The sequence below is a fragment of the Aythya fuligula genome, chromosome 11 (assembly GCF_009819795.1).
Source record: "Aythya fuligula isolate bAytFul2 chromosome 11, bAytFul2.pri, whole genome shotgun sequence".
Classification (NCBI taxonomy): domain Eukaryota; kingdom Metazoa; phylum Chordata; class Aves; order Anseriformes; family Anatidae; genus Aythya; species Aythya fuligula.
Genome location: NC_045569.1, coordinates 10,203,383 through 10,231,192, shown reverse-complemented (window position 1 = coordinate 10,231,192; position 27,810 = coordinate 10,203,383). Strand labels below are relative to the sequence as shown.

The 27,810-nt window shown below is 55.7% G+C and overlaps 2 protein-coding genes across 3 annotated transcripts; both read right to left on the bottom strand.

The window, feature by feature from the left end:
* Positions 1 to 352: 352 nt before the first annotated feature.
* On the bottom strand, positions 353 to 8,576 carry GRAMD2A (GRAM domain containing 2A). The gene is made up of 11 exons (XM_032194974.1): positions 8,477 to 8,576; positions 8,324 to 8,394; positions 6,439 to 6,511; positions 6,257 to 6,360; positions 5,415 to 5,513; positions 4,392 to 4,463; positions 3,260 to 3,322; positions 1,795 to 1,948; positions 1,623 to 1,722; positions 1,428 to 1,535; positions 353 to 1,349 (listed from the first exon to the last, which is right to left on the bottom strand). The coding sequence occupies exons 1-11, from the start codon at positions 8,574 to 8,576 to the stop codon at positions 1,346 to 1,348; spliced, it is 948 nt and encodes a 315-aa protein (XP_032050865.1). The 3' UTR covers positions 353 to 1,345.
* Positions 8,577 to 9,023: 447 nt separating this feature from the next.
* PKM (pyruvate kinase M1/2) lies at positions 9,024 to 27,106 on the bottom strand. 2 transcript variants are annotated; one of them, XM_032194712.1, is made up of 11 exons: positions 27,023 to 27,106; positions 22,271 to 22,440; positions 21,767 to 21,858; positions 19,353 to 19,484; positions 18,951 to 19,137; positions 17,877 to 18,147; positions 17,488 to 17,638; positions 16,519 to 16,671; positions 13,239 to 13,405; positions 10,094 to 10,275; positions 9,024 to 9,798 (listed from the first exon to the last, which is right to left on the bottom strand). In XM_032194712.1, exons 2-11 carry the CDS (start codon positions 22,419 to 22,421, stop codon positions 9,692 to 9,694), a joined length of 1,593 nt encoding a protein of 530 aa, XP_032050603.1. In that variant the 5' UTR covers positions 22,422 to 22,440; positions 27,023 to 27,106; the 3' UTR covers positions 9,024 to 9,691. The 2 variants fall into 2 exon arrangements, with proteins under 2 accessions (XP_032050603.1, XP_032050604.1); XM_032194713.1 differs by lacking the exon at positions 13,239 to 13,405 and adding an exon at positions 12,571 to 12,737.
* Between the last annotated feature and the right edge of the window lie 704 nt (positions 27,107 to 27,810).

Genomic DNA, 27,810 nt, shown 5'->3' with positions numbered 1-27,810 from the left:
GCACACCCCGGCGTCCCCCAAACGGTGCCAAACCACTCCGTGTACCTCCTGGCCTCTCCTACGTGGTGATGTTTGGGGCTCAAGAGGTCTGCCAGGGCTGCCCCAAAGGGATGCCACCGGTCCCGAGCCGTGGCATGAGGACAATACCCAGGACCTTCTCCCAACACCAAAATGTAAGCTGTGTCCTCGCCTTCCTTGCACAGAGGGGACACGGTCAGCAATGAGCCAAAGCTCCTGGGACAGCCCAAACACGTGGGAGCACCGAGCACCCCGCTCCAGGGCTCGCAGCCCTTCCCCAACCCCAGCATCGACACAAGGATGCTCGCGGCACTGCTAGAAAATCGTGGTTTTATTTTCATTTAAAATACTTTCACAGCCTTGAGCCAGGCAGCGAGCTCTTTCCCCAGGGCTCAGGGATTTGGCCCCATCAGCACTTTTAGTTCCCAAAAAACAGGAAAAAAAAACAAAACAAAAAAAAACAAAATAACACAATGAAATCGCACAGGTATCCCCTGCCTTCCCGACGCGCCGCACAAGGGAAGGGTTCAGACAAATCCTGCTCGCTCCGCGCAGTGACGAGGGCTGACACACGGAGGGGGCAGGTCGCCATCCCGGCTGCTCGCCCGTGACAGCCAGGCCTTTTGGGACATCTTAACGAGGCGAGCGGGGCTAACGAGCCCTTGGTCCAGCACCATTCCCAGGCACGGTCCCTGCAGAGGACGCCTGTTGTGGAGGACCCTAAAGTGCTTTGCGCGGGGCCACGCGCCCCGAGGCCCCTTTGCTCCAGGACAGAAGGGGCAGGGGGAGCCCAGGTTGTGCCCCCATCCCCGCGGTGTCTGGGCTGCAGGAGGGGCTCACGGAGAGGGACAAACAGGCCGGCGCAGCTGCACCTGCCCCAGAGCTTCACCCAGGGCAGACACAGCTCATCCACGTGCTTATAGGGCTCCCGGTGAGCCTCAGGTCATCTTTCAACAAGAAAACCCACGTCTGGAGTAAAAAACAGTGACCGTTTTAGCAGCAAGTCTTAAGGGGGGGCTTGCTTCCCTCCCCGAGCCATCATCCTGTGCTAGGGCACGTCGGTGTCCCGGGGAGAAAAGGGGTTCGTAGTGGTAGGGGGAGTTGGCACCCGCGGCCGCGAGCCGGCCGGGCAGTCCTGCGGGGAGCAGGAGGCAGGAGGAGAGGTGTTTGGTCCCGTGTTACCGGCTGAGGGGAAGCCGGGCCGCGTGCGAGGCGCGGGGTTCGGCTGGAAGACGGCACCGGTGCCCTCTGGAGGGATGCCACAGCCATGCTGGCCCTGTACACAAAGTGCTACTGTCTGGTCCTCGTCCTGTGCTGGGGGTGACGGTCACCTGCAGGCAGAGAGCGGGGTGAGACGGGGTGAAAAATATCCCCGTCTGCGGCGCTCGCGCTGCCCCGAGGGTGCTCACCTCCTGTGCCCGCGGGAGAGGTAGTCCCGGTTCAGGGAGCAGAGCTGCTGCTCCAGGCGGAAGATGCGGAACGCCAGGTAGGAGGAGGACACGACCAGGAGGCAGATCCTGGGAATAGAGGAACAAGCACCAGTGCTCAAGCACACCCCACGTGCCCCATCCTCCCCAGAGCACGGCCGCCCGCGGCGCACTTACAGCACGATGAAGATCTTCAGGAGCTGGTAGTCGGAGGGTCTCAGCTCCGCCACGCAGCTCTGCTCCACCTCCAGCTCCTCCTCCGTGTTTATTGCACTTTCTGCAATGCAAACCGAGAGTCGGTTTCTGCGCCTCCTCCCACGCCGCGTCCCCGGCCGGGCGCAGCCCTCACCTGAGGCCAGGGGCTCCTCGGAGGTGAAGCTCTCCTTGGCGCTGAGGCTGCTGACGGAGGCCCGGTGGATGCACTGGTAGTCGGTGTCCGGCAGGGACAGGGAGAGCGAGGCAGGCGACACCTTCCTCCACTTGCCCTCGGGGACGATCACTTCCTGCGGGGAGGAACCGGCGGTGCTGAGGGGGCCGGATCCACACCCGAACCCTCACACAGCTCCACTGAGCACAGCCACGTCCAATGCGCCATCGTGATGGCCTCCATGGGGACAAAGGTCCCTTGGAAGCACCAGAAGATTGCTGCCAGCCCCAAGTCACGCCTGGAAAAACACCTTCAACCCCTGGGATGCCCCATGCAGCTCCCAGCTGCGTACCCGTGGCCTCACCACAGAGCAATGAACTCCCCAAGCTTTGGCTAGGGAAAGTTTTGGGACATCTCCACCACGTTTACTGCGGAGCTGCTGGCACCACAGCAGCCTCCTGAGCATGTCCAGCAGAGGACAAGGCACTGCCCTCGTCTTTAGACCTGCATTTAAAACACCTGAGGGCTGTTCCCCCATGCAGTCAAGGACCTTCGCGCTGCTCTCCGAGCTGCCAGCCGAGCTCTCGCCCACCACACACCTGCCAGACCTCGCCGCGCGCCCACAGCTCCTCCCGAGCTGCGCGCCGCAGAAACGCGCTCGCTTTTCCAAATGTTTTGACAGAAAAATTACACAGACGCCGCACAGCTTATCGCAGGCTCAGCGGAAAACCCACTCCCAGCCAAAACTGCAGTCGGTGCCAAGAGACGCCAGGGAGGGCACCAAACAGTTCGCCCCCCTCGCCTACCGCCTGGCTCGGAGCTCGCGTTGTCCTTGTCACCGGCCTGCCTCTCACATCACAGCCCCTTTGCCTGCCTCCTGCTGGGCCAGGAACCAGCACAGCCCTTGCTTTTGGGCACAGAGGGCCACCAAGACACAGCAGACACCCCACTTGTCACCTCCTGGTCCAGCACATGTGGGTAAAACGCCGATGGTCCGGACCAGCAGCCCCAGCACAGCCCAGCACAGCAGTGTCACCGTGCTCCTGAAGCCATGTGGAACCAGCACAACGCTGCCACAGCCACCGGGCACTTCCAGCCAGCAGCTCCCTGAGGACCAGCCAGAACAAGAAAAAAAAAAACACTTTCTTTTTTCAGGGTAATCCAATCACATTCCCAAAGTGTTATCGGTGTTCGCAGCTGGGAGCTGCATCAGTTTCAGAGGTCGCAGTGAGAGCTGAGAAGCGTTTTGCACTTCAGTCAGAATTTTATGGCTATAAACAACCCCCAGGGAGCGGCTGGCTGTGCCGGTGGCTGCCGTTCTGCTGCAGACTTCCCAAATCTGTCACTTGACTCTTTTTTTTTTAAAGCCATTTCTGCCCCATCACGACAGATTGCTCCTGCACTGCACTGGGCTCTGCCGGAGCCGTGGGTGAGCCCCAAGCCTTACCAGGGACACGGCATCAGGCTCCTCCGTGAACTCCTTCAAGCTCAAGCTCTTCTTACTCGAAACCTGGAGGGAGAACAAGACGGGCGTTACGACCCACCTTCCTCTCACAGCCTGCCACCCCTCTCCCTGCTCCAGCTGGGGTTACAAAATGAGATTTTGAGGTTTTCGACTGGTTCACCAGCGGGTCAATGAAGATGAGCTGCTTTAAAACTCACAAGCATCTGATGGGGTTGCTTCCCATTTCCAAAAAAAAAAAAAAGAAAAACAAACCACCACACCCAAAACCCAAAAAACAAGGAATTGCAAAGGGTCCCAGCCAGGCAGAGGGGATGAACCAGAAGAGAAGGGGGAAAAACAGATCATTAGGGCAGAGCTGGGCACGTTTCAGCAACAGGTGTCCCACAACTTTTCATCCACCAGGTGAAAAGCTACCCTGAGAAATCTCGTATTTGGGAAATCACACAGGGTTGCTGGCAGCACACAACCTGTAAAATGTTTCTTAACAGCAAACCAGTATTTCCACTGGATAAATATCCACGGAGCAGTTTCGGGGGCAGAGCTGCTGTGTCCCACTGGGTCAGGGATGGGGCTGAGTCACCCAAATTGCTGTCCCAGGGGACACCCATCCGGGCAGGAATGGCTCCAGCACCACTTCCCACACACTTCAAAGGCAGGGAGAAGGAGATACGTGGTAATCCTAACCTCCAGCCCAAGGACTGATGGATTTCTTCCCCATCTCAGGCTTTTTAACTCAGATATTTTTTTTTATTTTATTTTATAGCATTTCCCACCCCCTAAAAACTTTAGAAGATCTGGGGAAAAGGCAGCGATGCGCATACTGGCAGAACAAGTACTGCTACCAGATTATAAATATTGCATCTACACACCCTGGGAAAGCGAGAGGAGAAACTGCGGGCTCTGCCCCACTCATCTGTGACCCAGAACAGGTCCCTGGTGGCTGACGGGGACAGGACACCTCCGTGACACCCATGTGACAGGGACAGGCTCTGTCCTGCTGGGATGCTGAGAGCGGGTCTGGCCCCGTGATGCTCAGCAGCACGTCCCAAAGCAGGGCACAGCCAGCATGACACCGAGACACAGGATGGGGAAAGGGGGACGTGGCAGGAGGTACCTGCAGGTGCGTGCAGACTCTCCGCAGGACATCGTACACGCTGTCGCGGGAGATCAGCGACACGAAGATGTACTGAAAAACAGAGAGAAGATGAGAGAGAAGAAGGTGGGAGAGGTCTCCCACCAGCCCAAGCCCGGATTAAATCCTCCTCCAAAAGCAGTCTGACGTGGCCAAACAATTTCTGCTGCCCGGGGTTTGCTGGAGCACCGGTTCTCCAAACACAGGGACAGGCAGAGACGTCCTGCCCTTGAATCTTCCCCCTCTGGGAGCTGCGTCCCCCTGCCCTCCCCCAGGTATTTATCTCCCTGAGTTTTTCCCCGCAGCTATTTTTGCTGCCTGCTAACACACGGAGCAGATTTTTCAGGGCCAGTTTTGCTCGGCTGCTGTCCCCACGGGCTCTGAGCAGGACGTGGTGGAGGAGAACGGGGTCGGGAGCGACCGAGAGCATCCCCCAGACCGTGGCTCGGTCCAACACACAGAGCCCACGCGATGCACGGCGCAGCCAGGACGGCTGCAAAGGGCAGATGGATCTAAATGCCCAAATCCTGCCTTGTGCTACCCCCTGCTAAAATGCCATCCGCGTAACGTTGCCACGAGCAGCAGCCTTGGCAGGCAAGGACTCGGAGCACTGAGCAGGACTACGTCAGCACATTTCAGCAGAAAACAAGCAGCGCATTTTAAAAGCTCAACCACAGCTCAGCCTCAGCCCATTAACCAAGTTCTCCGCCAGCTTAGGCTGTATTGTGGCCCAAACCCCATCCCCTCCTCGGGTTTAAGAAGTTTAAAGGTTTTACTCGAGCCTGGCAGGGATTTGCCAGGCTCGGCCGGGTTTTGCTTGGGGTTTGCTTCGGCCAGAAACAAAGTGAAATTCAGGAACAAAAGCCAAGCTGCAGTGTTTGCCCTGGCCGGCCGCCAGCACGAAGAGCTGTGCTCACTCCCCAAGCAGCCTGCGGCTTCAGCCGGCGATGTGAGGCCTTCATCCCCCCCAAAAATACCGCAGGGACCCCGGGGAGGGCCCGTTACCTTCCTGCTGGCGGTGGTGGTGATGGCCAGGCCGTTGGGCAGCAGCCGCGCCGTCTTGTGCTTTTTGATGAGCTGGACGGAGACCACCGGGATGACGACCTGGAGGGGAAAACACAGGGCGAGGGGATTTAGCGTTGCCCCCAGATGGCTTTGTCTTCGTTAAAGGTCGTGGCAACCCCCCAGCGTTAAGCTCAGCTTGGAGTCGATTTCTGCTCGATGAAAACAGCGGGGATGCAAGGCATCGTCCAACACAAACACAGCAAGACCTTAAGGCTCGTTGCAAGAGGTCCTACACGCAAGGTTAAAAACGAGGCAGGCTACAATCTGTGGCAGAATAACTCCATCGAAACGTGCTGAGCTTTGGAAGTGCAGCACCTCGCTTCCATCAGATACTTTTGTTTAAAGCTGCCAATATAAATAATTCAGCCCTTCAGCCCGGCTTTGAAGGAACTCATTTCTCCCAAAGATCCCCGTCAGCCACAACGTTAACTGGGGAACGTCAGGCTGTAAATCAAGCAGAGAAGTGAAGAGAGATGCAAATCTCTTCCCGAATCCTCTGGAAACCTTTGATCTTCCTTCAGACACCATTGCGGCTTTTATGAGGTTTTGCACTGGGGAATTTTACACCCAACCAGTATTTGTTTTCCCAAGGCGGATCCTGCAGGTTATCGGAAGAGGCAGAGCTGGGCTCGATGCAGGCAGCTCTCCCCGCTGCATCGGAGGCTTCTGAAGGCAATTCTGGTGGCACTTGGGTGTGGGAAGGGATAAGCAGGCTGCTGGGAGAGCTGTTTGGGACGGGGCAAGGGACACGTGGGGCACCCTGCACCCAGGCACTGCGTTACCTTGATGTCCTTCCCGAAAAGGTTCGCGTAGAAGCAGAGCCAGTTGGGGGAGATGTAAAGCCGTCCCTGGATGAGGATGTCCCTCTGGAGTGCACAGGAGCAAACTGCAAGGCAGAGCAGGGTCAGGCTGGGTGCCAGAACCCCTCAGCCCCTCACCACCCTCCCCTCGCCACGCTGCCCACCTTTCAGCACGCTCTCCTCTGTCGGGATGTCCTTGAACAGCTTGTGGTACTGCGAGTTGTACTTGCTGGCGGCCTGCAAAGGGAACAGAGCAAAATTACCCGATAAAGAGGAGAACCAAACCCACCCTGCTGTTTTTTTTGCAAATTTGCAAATTGCAAATGCATCGGGCTGGGGACATCAGGACCCAGCACCACAGGGGTAAGGGGCTAAAGAGGGTCTGCAACAGCAATCACCGCCCTCCCAAAAACATTTCCACCAAGAGTTTATCTAAGGAGACGCCCAAGTCTCTGCTAGGACAGTTTTCCACTGAGCTCATCTGCAGCCCGTTTATTTTGCCCAGTGGATTCTCCCTCCGTGCCAGCTGCCCCTGATGCAGGGCACGATGTCACTTGCTTTGCGCCCGTCGCGCCGCGCCATCCCGCTGCTTATAGTCCCGGTGCCTCCTCGATGTGCGGCTCGGCAGTGGTTTGCTCCTTGACACGGTGGTTAAATAATGCTAAACAGCAGGTAAACGCGCGGCAGGAGCTCAGCTCTTCACGTTACATCCGCTCAGTTGCTCCTCCGAGGCTGTGCGGGCAGATTTTTACCCCTGTCCCTCCGCCGCCACAGCTGAAATCCAGGGCAAACGCACGAGGGAGAAGATGCTTTCCCAGGACACGGAGAAATCCAGCACAGCCCTCCTGCGACAAGGTCACCCCCGCCCCGCGCACCTTGTCACTGGATGAGCTGGGGTTTAAGAGGATCAAGGCTCAGCATCACCTGGGGGCGGCTCAGGCACCCTCCAGAGAGCCACCAGGCTGGCGGTGGGCATCGGTGGGAGCATCTCGGGGCTTTTAGGGGTGAGGAAAAGGATCAAGCCACCCCTGGATGTCTCTTCAGCCCACGAAGCACCTCCAGTCCCAGCACAAACCCGTTGCCATCTCGGGAGAAGCACCCAGCTGCCTGGCGGCCTGCCCGGCGCTCAGAATCCTCCCAGATGCCTCTGAATAATCGGCAAAATATTTTGCTAAATATATCCGCTCCGGCGCAGCGGGATGGGGAACGTCCTCGCCGGGCGCGGGCAGCAACGCGCCTGCTCCCTGCCAAGCGCAGGAGGCGAGGCAGAAGTGGGACAGGCCGCCCGCTCTCCTGAGAAAGCCCCGAGCGAGGCAGGCACCCAGCAAGGCTGGGCTCATTTCTGAAGAAAACACACCCGGGCCCTCAAAAAATTAAAAATAAAAGATGGGATTAGGAGCAAGCGGGGGCGGCTCGCTGCGTGGGGGAAGAGGAGTTTCTCCATGCCACCCCGTCCCAACGCAGCGATACCCCGTGCCAGCCCCGGGCTTCTGCTGCATTGAGGAGCTTCTCCTTGCTCCTGGAGCCCAGGCACGGGGCTGCTGGCGCTCCAGATGTCCTCCCGCTCGCAGGGAGGCTTTGGATTACCCGGGATGATCTCCTGCGTCACGCCGCCAGCTGGAGCGGCTCCGGCTTCACCGCCACGGCCCCACGGCCGAGAGCTGCCCTGCTCCCAGCACCGGGAGCTGCTGCACGGGGACAGGGCCCCGGCTGCTGCTCGTGTCCTGCCTGAGCTGCTTCTGGAGCCGTAAAGCCCAGCGGGGAGAGGGCTCCTCCGCGCCTTTCTTTTCCCGTGGGTGAGAAGTTCTACCTCTGATGAGATTTGAGCAACCAAACGGGCTCAATTCGAAGTGAATTAATTCTCTTACAGTCAAACTTTCAGCTTTCTGCTTGGCTCTGCATAAAACCCCCAAAATGTTTTCAGGGCAGCTCGTGGCTCCCCGTGAGCCAGGCGCAGCCGCTGCTGCTTCGCTTTCAGCTCCCGCAGCCCAGGGCCGGAGCCCGAGGCCGTGGGGCAGGCACCGAGGGGCGGCTCCGGCCGCGACTCACCGCTTCCCGGGGGCATTTCTTGATGTCCTCGTCCTTCAGGGCCTCGAGGCTGCGCGACAAGGCGACACCGGCTGAGCGGGGGGGACAGGGACGGGGACGGGGACGGGGGAAGGAGCCCGGTGCCCGGTGCCCTCCCCCCCGGCCCTCACCTGCCGTCCAGGGACTCCAGGCTGCGGTGGCCGCGCGCTGCCTGCAGCTGGTGGCGGCCGGGCATGGGCTCGGGGCTCCGCGGGGGCGCCGCCTTCTCGTGCATGGGCGCGGCGCTGCGGGGGGGGAGGCGCTGAGCGCTGCGGGGCCCCCGCCGCCCCCCCCTCACCCCCCTCCCGGGGCGAGCGCGGCCCCGCCGGACCCCGAACCCCGGCCCCCGCCGCCGCCGCCCCCCCCCGGTCCCGGTCCCGGTCCCGGTCCCGGTCCCGGTCCCAGCCCCGGCCCCCACCTGCGCGGCCGCCCCGCGCTGCCCGGCGCCGTCGCTGCCTCGCGGCGCCACGCCGCCCGCCCATTGGCTGCCCGCCGCTCCGCCCCGCGCCCCCATTGGCCGCCGCCCCCCGCATCGCCTCACACGCGCGCTCCGCCCGCCTGCTTAGAGTAGGCGGAGTCTTCTATAACCCCGCCTCCTTCTGGTGTAGCCCCGCCCATTTCCCGCCCGCCCCGCCCCTTAAAGGGCCCGCCCGGCCCAGTTGCGGCAGCAGGAGGCGGGCGGTGCAGGGGTGCTCAGCTCTTTATTGACGCGCGCGGCTGCGCCCACGGCCCCGGACACACGGACAGGGACACTGGGGGAAGGCGACGACACACGCAGATGTGACACGGCGAGGGAAGCGCGCCCAGGACCCCGCTGCAGCCTCCAGTCCCCCCATGGGGATGAACAGCAGTGGGACCCCAGCATGGGGTGGGAGCAGGTTTTGGGGTTTGCCCTGACCCCATGCACGTGGGGACCCAACTGCATCACCAGAGGGTGCTGATGGTGCTGCGGGCACAAGGCGGGGGAGCTGCGGAGTGTTACAGCGGAACCGTTCACCACACCGCGCCTGTTCCCTTCCCCATCGCCCACCGCGGGGGCAAGGAGAGGCACGGCACACCCTGAGGACAGGCACTAGGCTACGGGGAGGTGGAGGAGCAGAGTCCCATCAGCATGCAGGACCCTCCCGAACCTGCTCCGACAGAGAAACTACGGGGAGAGGGTAGAAAAGAACTAAACACTTCAAGTATCGGTAGTGACGGAAGGTTTCTTCCCCCTGCTGCTGCACTCGATGGCGTGGAGCAACCTAAATCCGACTCTAGAGACAAGGAGAACATCGCAAGCGACTGCTGGCCTAATGCACGGGGAGGGGGAGCGGGGGGAAGGAAGACGGTGCTGGTCGAGGCAGCGCTTCAGGGAACGGGCACCACCCGCATGGTGTTGGTGTAGCCGGAGCCGGGGCGCCAGCCGGTCAGCACGATCACCAGGTCGCCGGTCTTGAAGAATCCACGCGCTTTGCCTAGGGGAGGAGGAGAGGAGGAAGATGTCAGGGCTCAGGGGCTCCACGCAGCAAGGAGAGCATCACCCCCCTTCATGTGCTTGTTGAAACAAAGCTGGATCTCTGCTGGATGCTATTTAAAGGCTGCCATGACGAAACCCGTCCCACTTCCCAGTTAGATGCAATGCGCTTATGCAACCGCTGGCCCCCATTTCCCAATGGGCAGCTTCCCCAAAATGAGGGTCCCCACAGCAGCCACTCTGGGCTCAGGGTGACCCCAGACCGGGAAAACCGAGGTGGGAGCAGCGCCACTCACCAACATTCATGCCCAGGTTCACGCGGAGATCCACATCCTCTGCCCAGGCGTCATGGGCGGGCTCTTTGCACAGCACGGGGAAGATGCCCCGGTAGAGGTGGGCCTGGCGCGCTGTCTGGTCATTGCGGGTGACAGCGATGATGGGAGCCCGCGGGCGGTACCGGGACACCAGGTGTGCTGACCTGCAAGGAAGGACAGGAGGCACGAGGTGAAGCATCGCGTTACAGCTGCCCCGGAGCACTTGAGGGAGCCCCTGTTCCACCCATGGGGCACCTCCACTCCAGCACCAGGAGCAAACTGCCCGTCCTCCTCTTTGCAGCCCCAAAACCGTGCTGGGGATGACCAGAGGGATGCTGGCAGAGTGTTTTGCAAGAGCCAAGCTCTACCAACAGAGCTTGATGCTCAAGTGATTTCCAAATTTAGCAACTGGGTGGATCAACACCAGAAGGCAACAGACCCTACTCCAGTCTTGGGGAGGGAGATGGCCTCACCTCCAAGATCTGGCTGTGCCATCTGCACGTTTTGGTCCTGAAAACAAGCAGTTATTTGTCTCGGTTGCTATGTGAAGATGGCTAGGAGCCATTTATTCTGGCCTCTGCAAGCAGCCCTTGGCATCTCAGTGGGGTCCCTGCAAGTTCCTGCTGTTTTGATGAGCTCCCGCTTTATGGGATGGCAAGCGCCTGCGCCAGCAGCGCTATCCAAAGCTTGCCAGGGAGGATGCTTTCAGAAGCATTGCTACAGGGGAAACTGTGTCAGGGAAAAGCAGAGCTGCCCCAGAAACGGGTTTGACTACACCGATCACTTGATCCCAGAGGAGTGGCAGCCAACACACAACCCCGTACATTTGTACTCCCACCCAGCCAGAAACAAAGCGATGCCCCTCTGTAGGCCATGCAGACAAGTGCCTCTCACCCCAAAATGGGGGCCCCATACACCAGGGGAGCCAGGCAGCTGCCAGGTTCCTCTCCAAGAGGAACTGCTGCCAGCCCCGGGTAGGGACACGGATGCCTTAACACGGCAAACAGCACGCTCTGGGTGGGGACTGCAGCTCGCCCTTCTTTGGGCACTGCTTGCTTACAGAAGGCACCTGCAAAAATGAGGTTAAAGCTGCAAGGCCAGGACATTTAGAGCTCCATGGTTCTGACAAGCATGCCAGCAGCTTCGCTAGCTTTTGCGACCTCATTTCCCAGAGCCAAGCTCAGCAATGCTCTGATTCAAAGACCACTGCTCGGAAATAGGCAGCAGCCTGCTTGAAGCGCCCAGTCACACGTGCCAGCTCTCAGACAATCCTTCCCACACTGACCAACGAGCTGCCCATTAGCTCTGTGGGACCCAGGTACTCAAAAGCTGTAACAGAATCCAAGGCTAAAAATATTCAAATATCAGAGTTCAAGTCTTTTCAAAAAGGTCAAGTGTAAGACTGGAACCTTTTACAAAGAAACTTTAGAAGTACAGGAGTATCCAGAAACTCAGTAGTTCTTCATCTCTCCAGGAAGTAGCTGCTTCAAATCATTTTAAGCTGTAAGTTTACGGAGAATTCACTGATGGTCTGGTTCTTCAGGTAGACCGTGCCCAGCATGCACACTGTCACGTCTCTACCACAGCACCAGTTCTGTTCCAAATTCAGACTCTTCCAGAAAGCAGCCTCAGACTTATGGTCCAATGCGCTTTGAACATGGGGCAGCCTGGTTCCTCTAGCTGGAAGGGCTGATCACAGCAAGGCTGCAGCTCTCTACTTTGCTTCCTCTCCACAACTGGAAGAGTGAGTCTCTACGCAGAAGTTGTCATCATCTCTGGACAGAAATCCCTGCTATGCAGCTCACCTGCAGCCAAGGCACTGAGCTAACCTCACCATGCAGGCAGGCACTTGGCTGCTGGGTGCCCGCCCCTTACAGCGAGGCTACTCGCAGGCAGGCATGAGGAAGGAAACTTGCAACACTTTCACACTCCTTCTTCGCCCCAGGGCTTAGGCAAGCTGTGCTGATGCCCAGAAGGTTCAACAAGGGACCTCTAGTTTGGATGATACATTGAAAGGCTAAGGCCTTGATTAAAAATAGTAATAATAAAAAATCTGTTTCCACTGAACTTTTGTCTTAGAGCTAACTTGATAATTCCTTGCTTTCCTTGCTAAGACATCTGAATGAAGCTGCAACTCTTATTTTCCCTCTACTCTTCCAGCCAGCATTCCTGGCAGAGATGCCGCGCAGAACAGGAAGAGGAGGCAGGGCCTGGTGCTGGTGCCACACTGGCAGGGGGAGGCTCAGGAACTCGCTGCTTGCGTATGTGCGGATGTCTGAGATGTCTGCCCATCTCCTGAGGAACTGGCACTGCAGACAGGCAGCCCGGGCTCTGAGTCGCTGCCAAAACCTGAGCTTCACCATTACAGCTCTGGGCTTTCAAAGCGCTCTTTTTGCACGTCTCCTTCCCCCACCCGGTCACGATGTCCGCGTGACCTGAGGGAACCTGTCGCCTCCTACCTTCCAGACTTGGTGAGGACAATAATGGCCCCGCTGCAGCACTTGAAGGACGCTTCCACAGCGCCAACAGCAGCGGCCTCAGTGGGATCGCAGTTCAGGGAGGTCAGACGACGCAGTTCCTCAAACAACTGCCTGTGAAAGATGGCGGCCTCGGCCTCGCGGGCAATCTACAAGAGCAACACGCGTCCGGGAAGACAACACTCACGTCAGTCACACGGGACAGCACAGGGCAAGGCGAGGTGCTCAGTCAGCAAGCGAATGCTGCCAGCTGCTGACATTCAGAAGAGTCGCCAATTAGCCCAAATTCAGCTCAGTGCGCTGTGGTGATGGGGTCACCACCCCTGCCAAGGAACCCTTTGATTCTCAAGATTTCTCTTCTGGATTGGAGGCACCTCACCCCGCCGAGCCCACACTCAGGTGACATCCATGCCCAACTGCCAGGCACTCTTGCTCTGCTCCTACCTACCTGAGTCCTGCCCTGTGGGTACATGCAGCTGACAGCAGAGCTGCTTGCTGAATGTTTGCAGTGTTAGCATGGAGCGTGATTTTATTGCCTGAAACAACTGTCATAAAGCACGTGTTTGCACTCTGAGCACCTAACCCACATGCTGGGAATGAGCGTCAGTTACCTCACAGAGCCCTAAACCTCTCCCCGCTCTGAGCCCTACCTGCCGGACTCGGTCAGAACTATCAGAGCTGCAGCTAAGCACTTAAAAGAAGCCTCCACTGCGCCTACTGCCATGGCATCAGCAGGGTCCCTGTTGTTTACATTGAGGCGGAAAATTTCTTCGAACAGCTGACGATGAAACATTGCGGCCTCAGCCTCACGAGCGATCTGCAGGCCCGAGTAAGAAGGAAGGAGAAAAGAGGAAAGAAAAGGAAAGGTAGACCAGAGTAACATGAGATCACGTTAATTTACTTAATTTTCATAGTAATGCATGCAAGAGGATACTAAAGGACAGGCTGTGAAACGCTCATTGGCTCTCAGGTTTTGAGTTAGTTGAATGCAGTTCTGTCTACCACACCACAGCTGCACAGGCTGCTCCACCACACCATTTATCTGGGGGCCCTGTGCACTAGGCCTTCAAAGGCGGCATTCTGGCTGTAATTTGGATCAAGGAGCAGAGCAAGCCAATTCGGAATACACTTTGCTGCAGGTGCTTGTTTTTACTTCCTTGCCCACAATGCCTCTAGAGTACTCCTTGCAGCTGTTCATGCCCCCTTCGTACTCTGAGCCAACAGGTGAGCAACTGGTTTCCTACCTCACCCCCAGAAAGGGAAGTTGGGCTCCCTCCCAGCTTTGTTTAGTTTAAGTTCAGAGCCAATGAAGTTTCACCTCCCAGTGCTATACCAACTTCTTTCAGTAAGAGAGGAACAACAGAAACAAGCTTTCCTTACAGGGCTGTCACACCACATACGCTGGGGTATTTGCGTAGTGCCAGATTCAGACCAGAGGTGCACAAAGAAGGGCTTTCTGGTCACTGACTAAGCATTTGCAACAAGCTCAGTAAATTATTCATCCCGCTGTGCTGAGAACTGCTCACATTTAAGGACAATTCTCATCTCAGAAGGCCACACTTGCCCTTGACAACCCGATAAAGAAGGCTTGCAGAGACTAGAAAAGCATGCAAAGGCTGATCATCTTTTCAAGGACAACTTCATTCAGTTACTCCCAAAGCTGAACAGCTGCTACACAAAGCATGACAAGTTGATGTTTAAGCAGAGACTGTAGTGCCATTGTCATGAAAGCTTTCTAGTTAGACCCTTTCCCAATAAGAATTTTGCTACTCTAGTGTTAATGGATTACTTTTCATGATGCTGGGAATTATCCCTCTTCCACAGATAACAGTTTAAGCCAAAGCAGTTAAGTGTCTTATGGCTAAATATAACTGCACACGTGACAGGCAGGAGTGCAGTGCCAACCCCAGTTGGGAAGCAGTCAGTTTTGTTACCACCAGCTTCACATTTCTGTTCGGTAAGTAGGATGTGTGTGTCCACCTCACAACACTTACTCAAACGCAAGCGCAGGCAGCCAGGCAGCACATCGTCAGCTCCTGGTCCAGAGGCAGGCAGCTTTGCACAACATGCAGAGTGAGGCCGAGTTCAGCAGGAAGCCTACAGCCCCCGTCTGCAGAGTCAGAATGTGTGTGTACGTGTGCCTGCTCTGACAATGGCTACAGAAGGGCAGAGCAATTCATCTCCACATCAAACCTGGCTCTATTTCCATGGAAATGGATACAGGATTTGCAGTTGGCATGCGGGCACAGATAGGGGGTAGAAGTGGGAGAAAGGGAAGCAGAGGAGCATTGTACACCCTGGTCCTGTCAAACGGCCAGGGCAGCACTTGAAGACTAAGGCAATCGTGGATCATGAACTGGGATTGGAAGGAAGCCCAATCCCACAAGTAGGAAATGGCCTGCCCAATATTTGGAAACTTGCTACCAAACTCAAGGCAATTGTTTTTGTCACGGAGATGCCAGCCAGGGAACAGGAAGCTCACTTCTGGGAAGTTCGCTAGAAAGTGACTGCTACTTGAAACCACTGCAGCAACCCCACAAACCACTGGCATAGGCAGGTCAAGTCACTGAGACAGAGGTGCAATGGCACTATGAAGTAAATTCCGCTTGTTTTCAGTGTCACAGCACACGTTTGCTGTCTGCATCTCCTTAGGGACAAAGCTTTACCTGAAATACTCCTGTGGCAGGGCTGGGTAAGCAAACTATGAGCCTAGACCAGCTTGAGACCAGACAACATACAGAAGAGCTACTCCATGCCTGAGGCAAGGTGCTCTCTTTGTACTGTGACTGCCTGGCCATTTCAGATGGAAGTATTAGGGTAAAACCTTCCACATTTCTCTGGGGGCCTGGCAGAACGAACACTGTTACTCTTGGGTCCGCAGAAGAGGGGAGCACAGGCAGTTGGTACTGGGCTCACACTACAAGTAGAGCGCAACCTGCCTGTGTTGAAGCTTTAATGCCACAATTTGCTGCAGCAAGTTTCCAAATCTTGGTAGGAAGTCAGCTACCACAATTTAGATGTGAAAAGCTGAGGGAGAACTTTTTAGGTTAGAATTCGGCCAGCAGTCACTGCCCAGTGTTCATCAGGTCGTATTTTGTATCTGCCATGTGCAAAAAAACACCACTCCATGCTGGCCAGATAAAAAGGTATTTAGTTAATGCACTGCAAACACAAGGAGTCACTCTGTTTATTAATCTATATAACCTGAACTGCAGGTGAAGCTGCTGTGATTCACAGCACTGGTAACTGGGGAGAACCAGTACCTCTAGATACTTGGCATCACGCTTTTTATCAACTGAAACACAAGCTGGGTGAACTTGAAGCAGAGCAGAGGTTTCTGGCAGTTCAGGCATGTAAAAATATGGTGCTGTCAGTAGTCATGCAACAAATATCCCCCCCACCAAAAGCACCAGGTGCCAAATGCAACAACAGTGCTGTAAATCAGACTCACCAGCCTCCCTTGTTCCCTCCCACAACCCAGAGGAGTTAGCTGATACTTTTCAGTATCTAGAGATAAACTGCTTAAGCAGCTTCCTGACCTTGGAGAAGTTTAAGGAATTTAATACACTAAAACAGGGCCTTTGAAGAAACCTATACCAAGGTAAAAGCAAGAAAACTTGACCTTGGTCTTAAGTCAAAATTAGTGTGAGGAAAATAAAGTTTTAGAACTCAGAGCACTGCAAAACAGTTCTCAGCTCTGCCTGGCAGTAGCATGCAGCACACCTTGTGAGGTTTCAGGCCCCTTAGGACCATGCTACAGTAAAGAAAACCCCACAGAGGGAGCACGAACCAAAAAATGGCTGGTTCACACTGCTAGGTGCTGCCACCTAGCACCAGACACATTTAGATCTTCAGATGCAGGCTCAGATCAAAGAAAGCGTGCTGCCACTTCCACCTGCAGGCTGGGCTCCCACCCAGAGCACTACTCACAGCGTGCTGCATGCGCACAGCCTCCAGCGGGTAGTCTCCCTTGGCGGTCTCTCCAGACAGCATGATGCAGTCTGCTCCGTCCAGGACAGCATTGGCAACGTCGCTGCCCTCAGCACGGGTTGGGCGAGGTTTCTTGATCATGCTTTCCAGCATCTGCAGGAGAACAAGCCCAAAGTCAGGGCACCAGGAAAGGAATCAGCTGCTTTTTCACTAGATGCTTGACTGATGGCATTGAGGAGGTTGTTTGGGGTTGTGGGTTGCTGTTTTGTTCATCTAAAACCAGGTCAACAGTAGGTTTGCACCAACTACAGTAATCCTTATCTAAGGCAAGATGTTCCTCTTTTTATATAGGTTATCTAGAGGCTCAACCTTAGTACAGCTGCTAATGTCAGCACCTGTACTGAAGTGTGAAATCAGACTGCTCCTGAGCAGAGCTCTTCCTACCCACTTCTCCCAGAAGCTGGTGCAACTCCACATATTGCTCTCACAAGCTGGCCAGCTCATGTCTTCCTCAGGTGCTCAGCTTTACCCCCTGCTGCAGCATGCACAGAGGAAGCACAGCTCAGAAGGAAGCCCTGCCGGCACCTGAAAACTGTCTGAAAACTATTTGTTCATGATCCCTACAGGAATGCACAAAGCTGAGGAGCAGCACCTCCCAGGATAAGATGACTTTTTTTCTCCATTTCCTTCAGTGTGGGTGCAACTTGCTCAGAGTTGCCATGTCCCTTGCAAGAGTTCCTGTGACCTTACTGGGGTAAACAAAAATCTCTATACAAGTGCCTCAAGATGAGCTATTCAGCCACTGCGATGCCTCTTTGCTCTTGGTTCCTTATCCTCTAGGAAATGCCATCGAGGATGTGCCCTCAGCCGACCCCCCACAGCATGGGGTGACAGCTACTGACACTCCTCCTGCCCTGCCAGACCCACAGATGCTCCGGCAGTTACAAGCTCACTTTGTGTTTCACATACCTGAGTGGCACAGATGACGGGTTTGCCAGCCCTGTTGCAGCGCCCAATCATCATCTTCTGGGCAAGGAAAACTTTCTCAGCAGGGATCTCAATTCCCAGGTCACCACGGGCCACCATAATGCCATCGCTGGCCTCCATGATCTCATCAAACCTGGCAGCGAGAGAAGAGGTTCATTATCCCTGTTGTTCTGAGGGCAGACTGCCTGTTCTGTCCTCCCCCTTCCGAAAGGGAGCACTGCACTGCAATGCTATGGGCACTCTGCCCTTCCAGGTGCCATTTTGGTACCTTGTAACACCGCAGTAAGAGGAAAAAAACAAGACCATAGGAAGCAGACAGTTTACAAAGCTATGCAAAACCTAATCAAGAGGAGCACAAGTTGATCGCTCACCTGCGCACACCCTCGTGGTTCTCAATCTTGCTGATGATCTTGATGTTCTTTCCCTTTTCCCCTAGCACCTTCCTGACAGCATGGACATCAGCAGCTTTACGGATGAAGGACGCAAACACCATGTCCACATTCTGCTCCACACCGAATTTCAGGTCCTGAATGTCCTTTTCAGAGACGGCAGGCAGGTCGACTGCAGCACCAGGGAGGTTCACGCCCTTCTTGCTGCCGAGCATGCCACCGTTCTCGATCTCGGTCATGACATAGTCCTTGCCTGGAACAGAAGTGCTCCCACAGTCAGTGTTTACCAGCAAGCTCCTCACTGCCAGCTCCCACACCACCACCTGCCTGAGAACTGCAGCACTAACAGCATCAATGCAATAAAAGCACACCACTGCTCTCTTCAGTAGTCTCATGGAACATAGGAACTTCAGTTCACCCACAGAAGCACAGCAGAGCAATTCAAAACCACTTCTGTGCTGCTCTGGGGGAAGATGCCATTTGTTCCCTGCAGGAGTGGGGCTGCCAGGCTGCATTCCTGCATGTAGGCACCCCATAACACTAAATGGAGTACCCAAGAGCCTCACCTCCACGCTCCTGCACCCTCTGGGATTGGAGGCAACACCTCCAGGCTGGAGCAGTTTATGCACTACCACCAAGGGAGTGGTGTGGAACTCACCTTGCCCCAACATTACCAGTAAAGCTAGTTCCATCTGCAGCTACAAAACTTGGTGTTTATATTATAAAATATCAAATCCTGCATAAAAATTTGAAATAGCCTGCATGAACAGGTGTACATTACAAGCACAGGTACACCCCCACACATGCACCTCTGAGGAGAGTTTCAGATCAGTCTGGTGAAACCCTGCTCAAGTTAGTGACTGAAAGCTTGCTACATTTGAAGCAGAGATAGTTTTGCTCAAAGTCTTGCTACAGCATTAAGCCTAGCTGCAAAGTGTTCCTTTCTTTAACGTAGAACTGCAAGTTAAGCAACAGTTGCTGAAAGAAAAGTCAAAGAGGTTCTTAGGAAAGAGCAAACAGGCAGAGCTAGCAAATCCTGGAAGGGCTGTTACACACCTTTCTCCTTAACCAGCAAGGAAATGAGACCATCATCCACGTAGATTTTGCTGCCAACTTCTACAACCTTGGTGAGATTCTTGTAGTCCAGCCACAGCACATTCTCATCGCATTTCTCCATGAAGGCATCATCCAGAGTCACTTTAAGAGCTGCACCCTTCTTGAGTTCCACTTCTGCTGTGCCACTCTGTCAAAACACACATTTTCAGCAAAACCAGCACAAACAGGCACCCAACTGCCTCCCAGCTTGCAGCACTTCATCCTAACTTTTGGTACAAATGCCAGATAATGCACACAGTTATTTTGTTTGCACAAAACATCATTTGTCTGGGGAAAGCAGGACACAGGAATAGCATTATGTAGTCTTATGCACTGAAAAGGGTAGAAAAAAAATGAACTTACTCCCTTGATGAGTCCAGTTCGGATTTCAGGTCCCTTGGTATCCAGTGCAATAGCCACAGGTCTGTAGGTGATAGGATCAGAGGCAAAGCTCTCTGTAGCTTCTCGCACGTTCTTGATTGTGCCCTCATGATACTGGCAAGGGAAAGAGATGGAAACTTTAATCTACCACTGTGCACCCCAAAAACTGCCCAAGCTACCATTCAACATAGCAGAACAGCAGCATGACCAGGCCTAGGATTCCACTGTCAGGCAGATGGACAAACGTTTTTACAGCTCTGGCCTAAATCTTCCAGACGGATAAGGGATTTACTCAGAGGATATTATCCATGTACGTATTTGCATTTTATTTCAAGTGCTAAAGCAATATCAGACGGAAGTTCAGGACTCCAGCACCGTTCACCAGGCTTCAAAACCCTTTCACATGCTCACGTCCTGCTAATACCGCTGGTTTCAGACACTTTTGTGAGGAAATTCCACCTCAACTACCCTGAATGAGCTTCAGATAATCAGCAGATCAATTCACTTTCTAGTTTAAACAATATTAGAGATAACCTTGACAGAGTGATGCAACACTTGACAGACTTTTGAAGATAAGAAATGCCCTTTCCCCTCTCTGTGCCACGGGCTGACAGTGTATGGCCTGGCTCACCCGGAAACGTGCGACTGCCCCCATAAAAACCTGCATCACAACCAGAACCCAGCACCAGCAAGGTGGGGCAGGAACAGGCTGTGCTCAAGTTGGCCTGCATGCCCTCGGCCAGAGATATGCTACAGCTAGCTCTTTAAAGGAAGGAAAAATTAAGGTATTTACTGATCAAGTGTGCAAGCTGAGACTGAGGAGGCCCCTGATCCTTCCATGTGCCACGGCCTAAAGAGAGGCAGGACAGGAAGTGTGCCCGTACAGCACCATTAGGTTTATCTGGCCCTAGTCACCTGGAATTTATTTGCTTTTGATACAGATCAATGAGTGCCTCCTAGGCAGGCTGACTTCCTGAAGAATGACATACACCGAACAGGAATGCAGACAGATGAAGTAAAAGCCAACTTCCTCTATAAAACAACTGCAGCCAGGTGTTGGGGCTTGAAGTTGGTAATTTAAGCCCTATTTAGTGTTTTAGGGTAAACACTGCAACTGGAACACATACAGCACATGAAAACCCCTGAATTCACTGAAAAATTGAGTGCTTCAGAGGAGCAGCAGGGAACACAGACTTAGCCTGGCTACACTTGACAGACTAAACAAGAGATGACAGCAAGACGAACTCTACTGTCACCTAACCTCATCTGTACGAAACACAGAATTAGAAGGGACTTCACCCAAAACCAAGCCACGCTCCCTGTCCTTCACCCCAGCTAACAAGCACACAAGCCACAGGAGCAGCACTGTGTAAAACTCAGTATTTAATTGAGTCAAGGTCCGATGGCTGTCCACAGCTAAGCACCAGACCTTTTGGTTTCTACAGTGCCCTGTGGCCTTTAAAGGCCACAAGGGTGACAGGCCGAGCTATTACGCACCTCAAAGCTCCTGGTTCAGTAAGCAAAGCAACCTACAGCTGTCACTTGGTTACTGTTTGACATTTTGAAAGCTGGAGGGCAGCCAGTGTGAAAACGCAGCCTCAACACTCAGGGCAGCATTCGAGGCAAGCTGGAATGGGATCCTTGGCTCCCCCAGCATCGCTAAGGATCTCATCTATTTTTATCAATAAGGGCTCATCGGCCGCAGTGTTGATTTCTTTTGACCTTATTCTTATAAGTTTATCGCCCCAAGACCCGCATACCATGGTGCTAGCCTTATGACCACCAGGAGCATAACCTGAGCAGCTGGTTAGCCAAGCAAACTCAGGAGTTCAACTCCTCCAAATGGGCACAGTCGTGACTCCAAATCGCTAATAGTTTTCATTTAAGACAAGGTCATTCATTGATCACCGGCTTGCAAAGCCCCCAGCAATAAAGCAGGATCAACAGGACAGTTGTGTACTCCTGCTGAGGTGCCCAGCACCGTGAAATAGTTCTCAGCTTCTGCAATTAACTGGGGAGCAGCAGCCTTGTGAAGTGAGCAGCAGGGCATGAGGAAGAAGTGAAGGACCTCACAGCGAGCAGCTGGCACACACGTCTAACATCAGCTACCTGGCTCCCAGGTACAGGTGGGTGCACAGAAGGGTGTGGAACCAACCTGATCTGCTTCCAAAAAGGCTTGGAAAGCACACTAAGGTGTTACTAGCAGTCTCACAGGTTCAGTATTTACATCTGGCATGCTTTCCCCAAAGGCAGAGCTCAGTCTTGTCTTGCCACATGATTAGAGCTGCTCTGGAGCAGGCTGGGCTTCCCTTCGTATCCTCTTCCACAAGGGAAGGGGTCAGCAGACACACATAAGGACCTGCTCAGGGCAGCATTAGCTCAGCCCACACCCTTACCTCGTGGGTGCCGTGAGAGAAGTTGAGGCGGGCAACGTTCATTCCAGATTTAATCATTTCCTTCAGCTTCTCCACGGAGCGGGAGGCTGGGCCTGGAAGAAGGAAGCAGTTGGAATATTAACTTTATAAAAAAAATAATGAGATAACCCGCAGACGTCAAGACCGTTTCATGTGGAATGGATAAGTAAGGTATGGTGGATACAGACTTGCTCAACGCCGAAACAGCTCATTTCTACAGCAGCAAGCGTTGTTTTAACTTGCCTTTGGGAGTGCATTTGAACCCAACCAGTCCAGACTACCCTGGCTACTGGATCCACTCTTAGCAATGCTACGGGTTGGGCAGGCATGGGAAAGTCGTGCTGTTTCAACACACGGAGCCAGCCTTGGCAAGGGATAAAGGCTCAAGTCGTCCCACGATTTCCGCAGCAAGTTTCACCGGCACAGGGGTTCGCAGCTTAATTGCTGCGGAGAGCTGCAGCTCCCTGTTATCTAGGAACCACCTACCGATGGTACAGATGATGCCGGTGTTCCTCGCAATGGTTGGCTCGGAGTCGATGTCCAGGCGGCACATGTGCTCCAGGAAGGTGTCCGCCATGGCAGCATGGAGCTGCTGGGTCTGGATGAAAGCAGTCCCCGCATCGTGGTGCTTCGACATCGTTACTGGAGTCTTGTGTCTGGAAGAGAAGAAAGCCTTGCCAGGTTTAGGGATCACCCACACTTGCTCGTCAGAGACACCAACACACCCACGTGATGAATATGGAGGTAACAAGAAAGCTGCTACTGGGTCAGACTATCTTTATGTTCCTACTTGAGAGTCTCAGATACAGGCAAGACACACTTCTATTTAAATGTCATTCCCCACATAGACCACCCAAAGCTCACCTGCCTTCTATGCAGAAGTTCCCTTCATAGCTTCTCTTCATTGCCAGTCTTCCCCTGGAGCTACACAACGCAACAAAATTCAAGCACTTCAGCACACAGGCAGCGTTCTGCCTCCTCCCTCCCAGCTCTCAAGTCCTCTCTCCTACAAGCCTCAGCTGCGGTGCCCACCCCAAGGGGGGGCCGTGGCAGCTCGCTGCTAGCATGGCTGCAGAGGTGCTCTACGCAGGCAATCTTCTGCAGGGACGCACCTAATCACAGCAGGGTCCACCTAAGCTTAACACCCGTCCTTCAGCCTGCACAGATAAGTAGACTTGAGTTGATTAAACACAACACCGTGGCAGAGAACATGGAAAAGACTGAAGACTCCTTTAACGTCCTCCTCAAGGTCTCTCTTTGAACCAAAGACACCACATGGCTGCTCCCGCCCCCTCTGTTCACCCTCACCCAGGGTGGCAGAAAGCCACCGCAGGGCTCAGAGACTGGTTATTTTGGGGATAACAAACTGTGAGCTCTGCCTGCTGGCTTGGACAGGACAACAGCATCCCCAGAAGAGTGGGGAAGGTCCCCATCAGACAAGAAAGCTAAACTGAATCTCACAGATCTCTGCTGTGACGGGAGGGCATCCCATTCACAACTGTGTCCTCTTGTACCTCCCATCTTCCTTCTGCTTTTACACCCAGGTAAAAGACGGCCTGGCTGGGCAAGGCTCAGCTGCTTCCTCTGCTGGTGCTACCACCTGGAGAAGTATTTTACCACCTTTGTATTGAAAAAGCTGTCAGCAAATGTGTGATGTGAGGCTTCACTGAGCAACATGGGGTTTTCTGCCTGCCCCAAGCACACAAAATGGTGCTCGCTGTGCATGCCAGCTAGCCCAGGGCCTCCAGCTTTGAAGGAGGGCGCTAGGAAGCCGACAGCTCTGCGGAAGAATGAAATCGTGCTGCTAAGGCAGGGGCAGGGAGGTCCCCAGAGACCCCGCTGCGGCGCTGTGCTGCCAGGCCCTCCCTCTCTCCCCCCCTCCCTCCCTCCCCACCTACGTGCGGATCCTCTCGCAGGCAGCCCTGAGTCACCCCCGCCTCACCGCCTCGCCGAGCGGAGCGAGGAGACAGGCCAGCGAAAACCATAATTTGTCCTGGCAAGCGTCCTTCACCTCAGCCCTGCCAGAAGCTGCTGATTCACTGCAGTCAGAACAAGAAAGCCTGCCCACATAAAAAGCTTCGACAAAGTCACATTATTACGGGAATGCCCGCTGGTCAGACCTGAACACTGTGTTTCAGCCCTCTAACTGCTGCTGCCGCATCCCGGAGCACCTGTCTGACAGCACCAGGCACGAGCAGAGAGGCTCTGCTGGGAAACGGCCTCCGTGCACCTCCAAAGAGGATGTGGAGGAAGATGAGACAGGCTGCACCCGGAGCACCACTGGTGCAACTTTCTGAGAACACGTGGAGGAGCTCTGCCTGTTTCATAAGCAGCTCCTGTCTCCTGGAAGTCCCCCACCCACTCGAACCATTTGTAATGCTAATTTTTTTTTAACCCCCAAAGGCTTTACAAATTTACTAAAAGGGAAAGTGAAATTGCCTTGAGTCAGAATCCCCTTTCCAAGATTTTCCTGCAAACCCAGGGAGATCAGAAGAACTGCGGTGCCGGGGCCTTGGCTGAGGGGGAGAGCAGAAACGCAGCAGCAAAAAAAAAAAAAAAAAAAACACTCATCTGCCTGCTACCAGCAAGTTTCTGTTTTTTATACTTCCTCCTGCCTCCCTTTACCACACGTTCACAAAGCATCTACTGAATTCTCCTGGAAGGACCAGTTTTATAAATCTGGCAGGAATGTCTGGCATTTAATAAAAAGCAATGGGAAACCAGGACTTCACGGACACCTGAAGGCACCGTGCACTCAGTCTGAGCAGAGCTCGGAAGGGGGAAAGTAATACCCTGCAAAGCCTGATTCCCTGGGTAAATCTCATTTCCTTCCTCGGGGCACAACTCATAAATCCCCACGCTGATTGCGAGCTGTCCGTGCTCCAGGCAGGGTGCACCAAAGATGGCTGGTGCCTCCCTTGCCGTTGAACGTTCTAGAAAGCCGGGACCGTTTGAGGTCGGCGTGCCCGGTTTCAGCAGCAAGGTGACTAAGTGGAGCCGGCTCATCCTGCGGTCGGCAGCAAGAAACGTTACGTCTACGGCATCTCCAGCCCTGCCCCGGGGGAGGAAGAAAGCAGAGGCTGCGCAGAGCGGCAATCCCCGCTGCAACCCCCTTATCTCAGCCTGCAACAGAGGGAAGTGTGACTTTGCAGGGCTGGCGTTAACCACCGCCACGCCGGGCAGAGATGGTTCCCTGCTTCAGGGTCTCAGCCACAATAAAAATCAATTTCTGTGGCAAAACAGGCTTTTAACAGGGTCAGTTCCCCTTCCAGGGAAGGACAACTCCCAGCTGCAGCAGGATGCCACGCCACATCCTTACGCAACCACGGGATGCCTCCCAAAATGCGAGGCTTTTGGAGGCCGGATGCAACCCCAAGCATGCCTGCAGCTCTGCCACGGGTCAGGCTGCAGTAAGCTGGGTGCTGGGACTGGGGAGGGTGTGCTTGCCCCAGCAGTGCTGGGTGACATTGGTGCTCTCCCCGTGTGCCGGTGGGTGAGCTGTCAGAGCCACGTACAGCTTGGCTGTGCCTGCCTTCCCCAGAGGGCAAAGGTACACAGCAGGCTTAAAGCACCATAAATCAGTAGAGGTGACTATCAGATGTTTGCTGGTGACAAGGAAGAACTTATCTAGAGGATACAGCCGGAGCAGACACACCTACTCACTTTGCCATGCTCCAACACAGGCCGAGCAGCCCTCCAGCCACACCAGCACAAATCAAGCCTCCCCGCTATCAAGCTGAAAGCTTTTTAGCATGACAAAAAAAGGGCCTTTTTTTCCTTTAAATGTATGCATAGTTGGGGGTGGAAACTCGACTCCCCCAGCCACACACCGCCCAACCGCGTGAGCAGCCTGGGGATGGAGATGTTGTGCGCAGGGTCTGGCAGTGGCAGCAGCAGGGTACTGCAGCCCCATTCCCTACGTGCCGGCCATCACAGCACGCTGCAGCCACCCCGGCCCCCTCCCAGCAGCCACCGGCTGCCCTTAGGGCCAGCCCCGGCTGGGGACACAGGAAGATAAAGGATTAGCACGTGGCCCGGCCTGCCCGCTCAGCCAGAGGAACATTTTGTCTGTGTTAAATTGAATTACCAGCTCGGGGCACGGAAGGGGAATTAACGCCGGCTTTGTGGTGCTCCGGCTAACGGCGATAAATTCAAGGTTTTAATAAAAACGTGTGTTTAGTTGGGGAAAAACAGACGGCTCGGGTGGGAGGCCTGGATGCGGCGCTGCGGTCTCCGCCAGCAGCAGGAAGAGTGCTTTCGAGTGAAAGCAAAGTTTCGGGGCAGGGTTTTGCCCTGAATCACGGCGTCCAACACCTGGCCGGCAGCAGAGCTCCCTGTGCTGAAAGAAAAGACTGTTTTTAAGCCGGCCGCAGCATGGCACATGGGGCCACCGAACCGCAACCGCAGGGCTGTCCCTCCCTCGAGCACACCTAGCGCTCTCACAGCACCACGTGCGGGCTCCTTCCTAGAAGTACTTAAGCTGAAGCTCTGCTTTGAAAACTGGGCACAAAAACGTGCTTAGGACGGTGGGGGGTTTTTAGCTCAGCCCTTAGGGTTGCACAAGCAGCCCTCGAGCTTCCCCGGAGGCACTGAGGCAACCCGAGCAGCTCCTCGCCGCCCAGCCCGGCCCAGCCCAGCCCTCGGGTGCCGGTGCCAGCCGCCGTCAGGAGCCGTCCTTGCAGCACGGGGGGGCCGCTTCCCGGCGCGTTCATCACCGGCATCCCGGCAGCTCCCCTGAGCGCATCCCCGGGGCTGCCGGCCGGGTAGCGCCGAGGCCAGCCCTGAGCACGCCCCAGCCCTCGCCTGCTGCTTCTACCGCTCGGGGGGAGGCAGCCGAGAGGGTCCCACTGCCCGCACCCCCCCCCCTTACCCCAAACTCGGTGCGAAGCGGCCCCCGGAGCAAACAGCGGGGGACGGGGGGGGCAGGAGGCAATGGGAAGGGCCCGCGGCCGCCGACACGAGCGCTGCCGCGGCTCTGCCTCAGCGCCCGGGGGCAGGGAGCGGCTCGGGGCGGCGGCGCGAGGCCGGGCAGCCCGCCAGGGACACGCGGGGCCTCGCGCCCCTCAGCGGCCCCTCAGGGACCGCTCCCCGCTAACGGCCGCACCCCCCTAACGGCCGCTCATCCCTAACGGCCGGCCCCGCGGGGAGCCCCCCGGCCTCGGCACGGGCACCGGGGATGGCGGCGGCCCCCGGTGACCGCCCGCCGCCCCTTCCTTCCCTGTCCGGGGCCGCCGTTACCTCCTGGTGCCGCTCCCGCCGCCAAGCACCGCTCCCGTCCTGCCCGAGAGCCGCCGCTCCTCTGCGCGTGGCCCGGCCGCGCCGCCAAGGTGATCCCGGCCGCAGCACCGCCCCCACGGATCCCTCCGCCGGCTTCGCGCCGCGGGGGAGAAGCGGGGACTACTTTTTCCGGCGGAAGCGCAAGCTGCGGTTGAGGAGTGAGGCGACTCACGCGCCCCGCAGCCAATCAGGCGGCGGCGCAGCAGGCGGGCACGCCGGAGGAGAGTGGCCGCCGCTCTTAAAGGGGCCGCGCCGCTCTTAAAGGGGCCGCGCCGCTCTTAAAGGGGCCGCGCCCCTTAATTCACCCCCCCCGCGCCCCCTGCCCGCGGTACCTGCAGGGGCGCTGGGCGTGCGGGGTGCACCGCGTGGTGCCTCCCTCCGCCCCCCCGGCCACCCCGTGGTGTCCCCCAGTTGTCCTTATGGTTGTCCCCAAGTTTTGGGGACAAAACAGGCGTTCTGGGGAAAAAAAGGGCAGGTGCCCACGCGGCTGGGTCCCGGGTGGTGCCCTACACACCGCGGCACCCCGCAGGAGATGGAGGCAGCGGGGGGCACAGGCCATCCCCTGTGCTGCCAGCGCTGTGGTCTGGGGACAAAAATAGATGCTTGGGGACAAAAATAGGAGTCTCGAGTTACGCACCGGGCCTGAGCGCCCAAAAATCTCAGTGGCCCTTGGGGAGGGCACCAAAATGCTGCTTTTTGGCCCCGTTTTCCACCAAACCTCAATGTAGCATGCAGGAATTGAGCCATTT

Bases quoted from the DNA above. Each gene is read 5' to 3' on its own strand.
- GRAMD2A (XM_032194974.1), bottom strand. From the start codon at position 8,576: ATGCACGAGAAGGCGGCGCCCCCGCGGAGCCCCGAGCCCATGCCCGGC. The intron at 6,512-8,323 runs GTGAGTCGCGGC...TTCCCTTTGCAG, and splicing joins AGAAATGCCCCCGGGAAGCG to GCCGCCAGCAAGTACAACTC. The intron at 6,361-6,438 runs GTGGGCAGCGTG...TCTGCCTTGCAG, and splicing joins AGAGGAGAGCGTGCTGAAAG to TTTGCTCCTGTGCACTCCAG.
- PKM (XM_032194712.1), bottom strand. From the start codon at position 22,421: ATGTCGAAGCACCACGATGCGGGGACTGCTTTCATCCAGACCCAGCAG. The intron at 21,859-22,270 runs GTAGGTGGTTCC...TCCTTCTTCCAG, and splicing joins CGGCATCATCTGTACCATCG to GCCCAGCCTCCCGCTCCGTG. The intron at 13,406-16,518 runs GTGAGTAGTGCT...TCGGGCCTGCAG, and splicing joins CTGTGCGCATGCAGCACGCT to ATCGCTCGTGAGGCTGAGGC.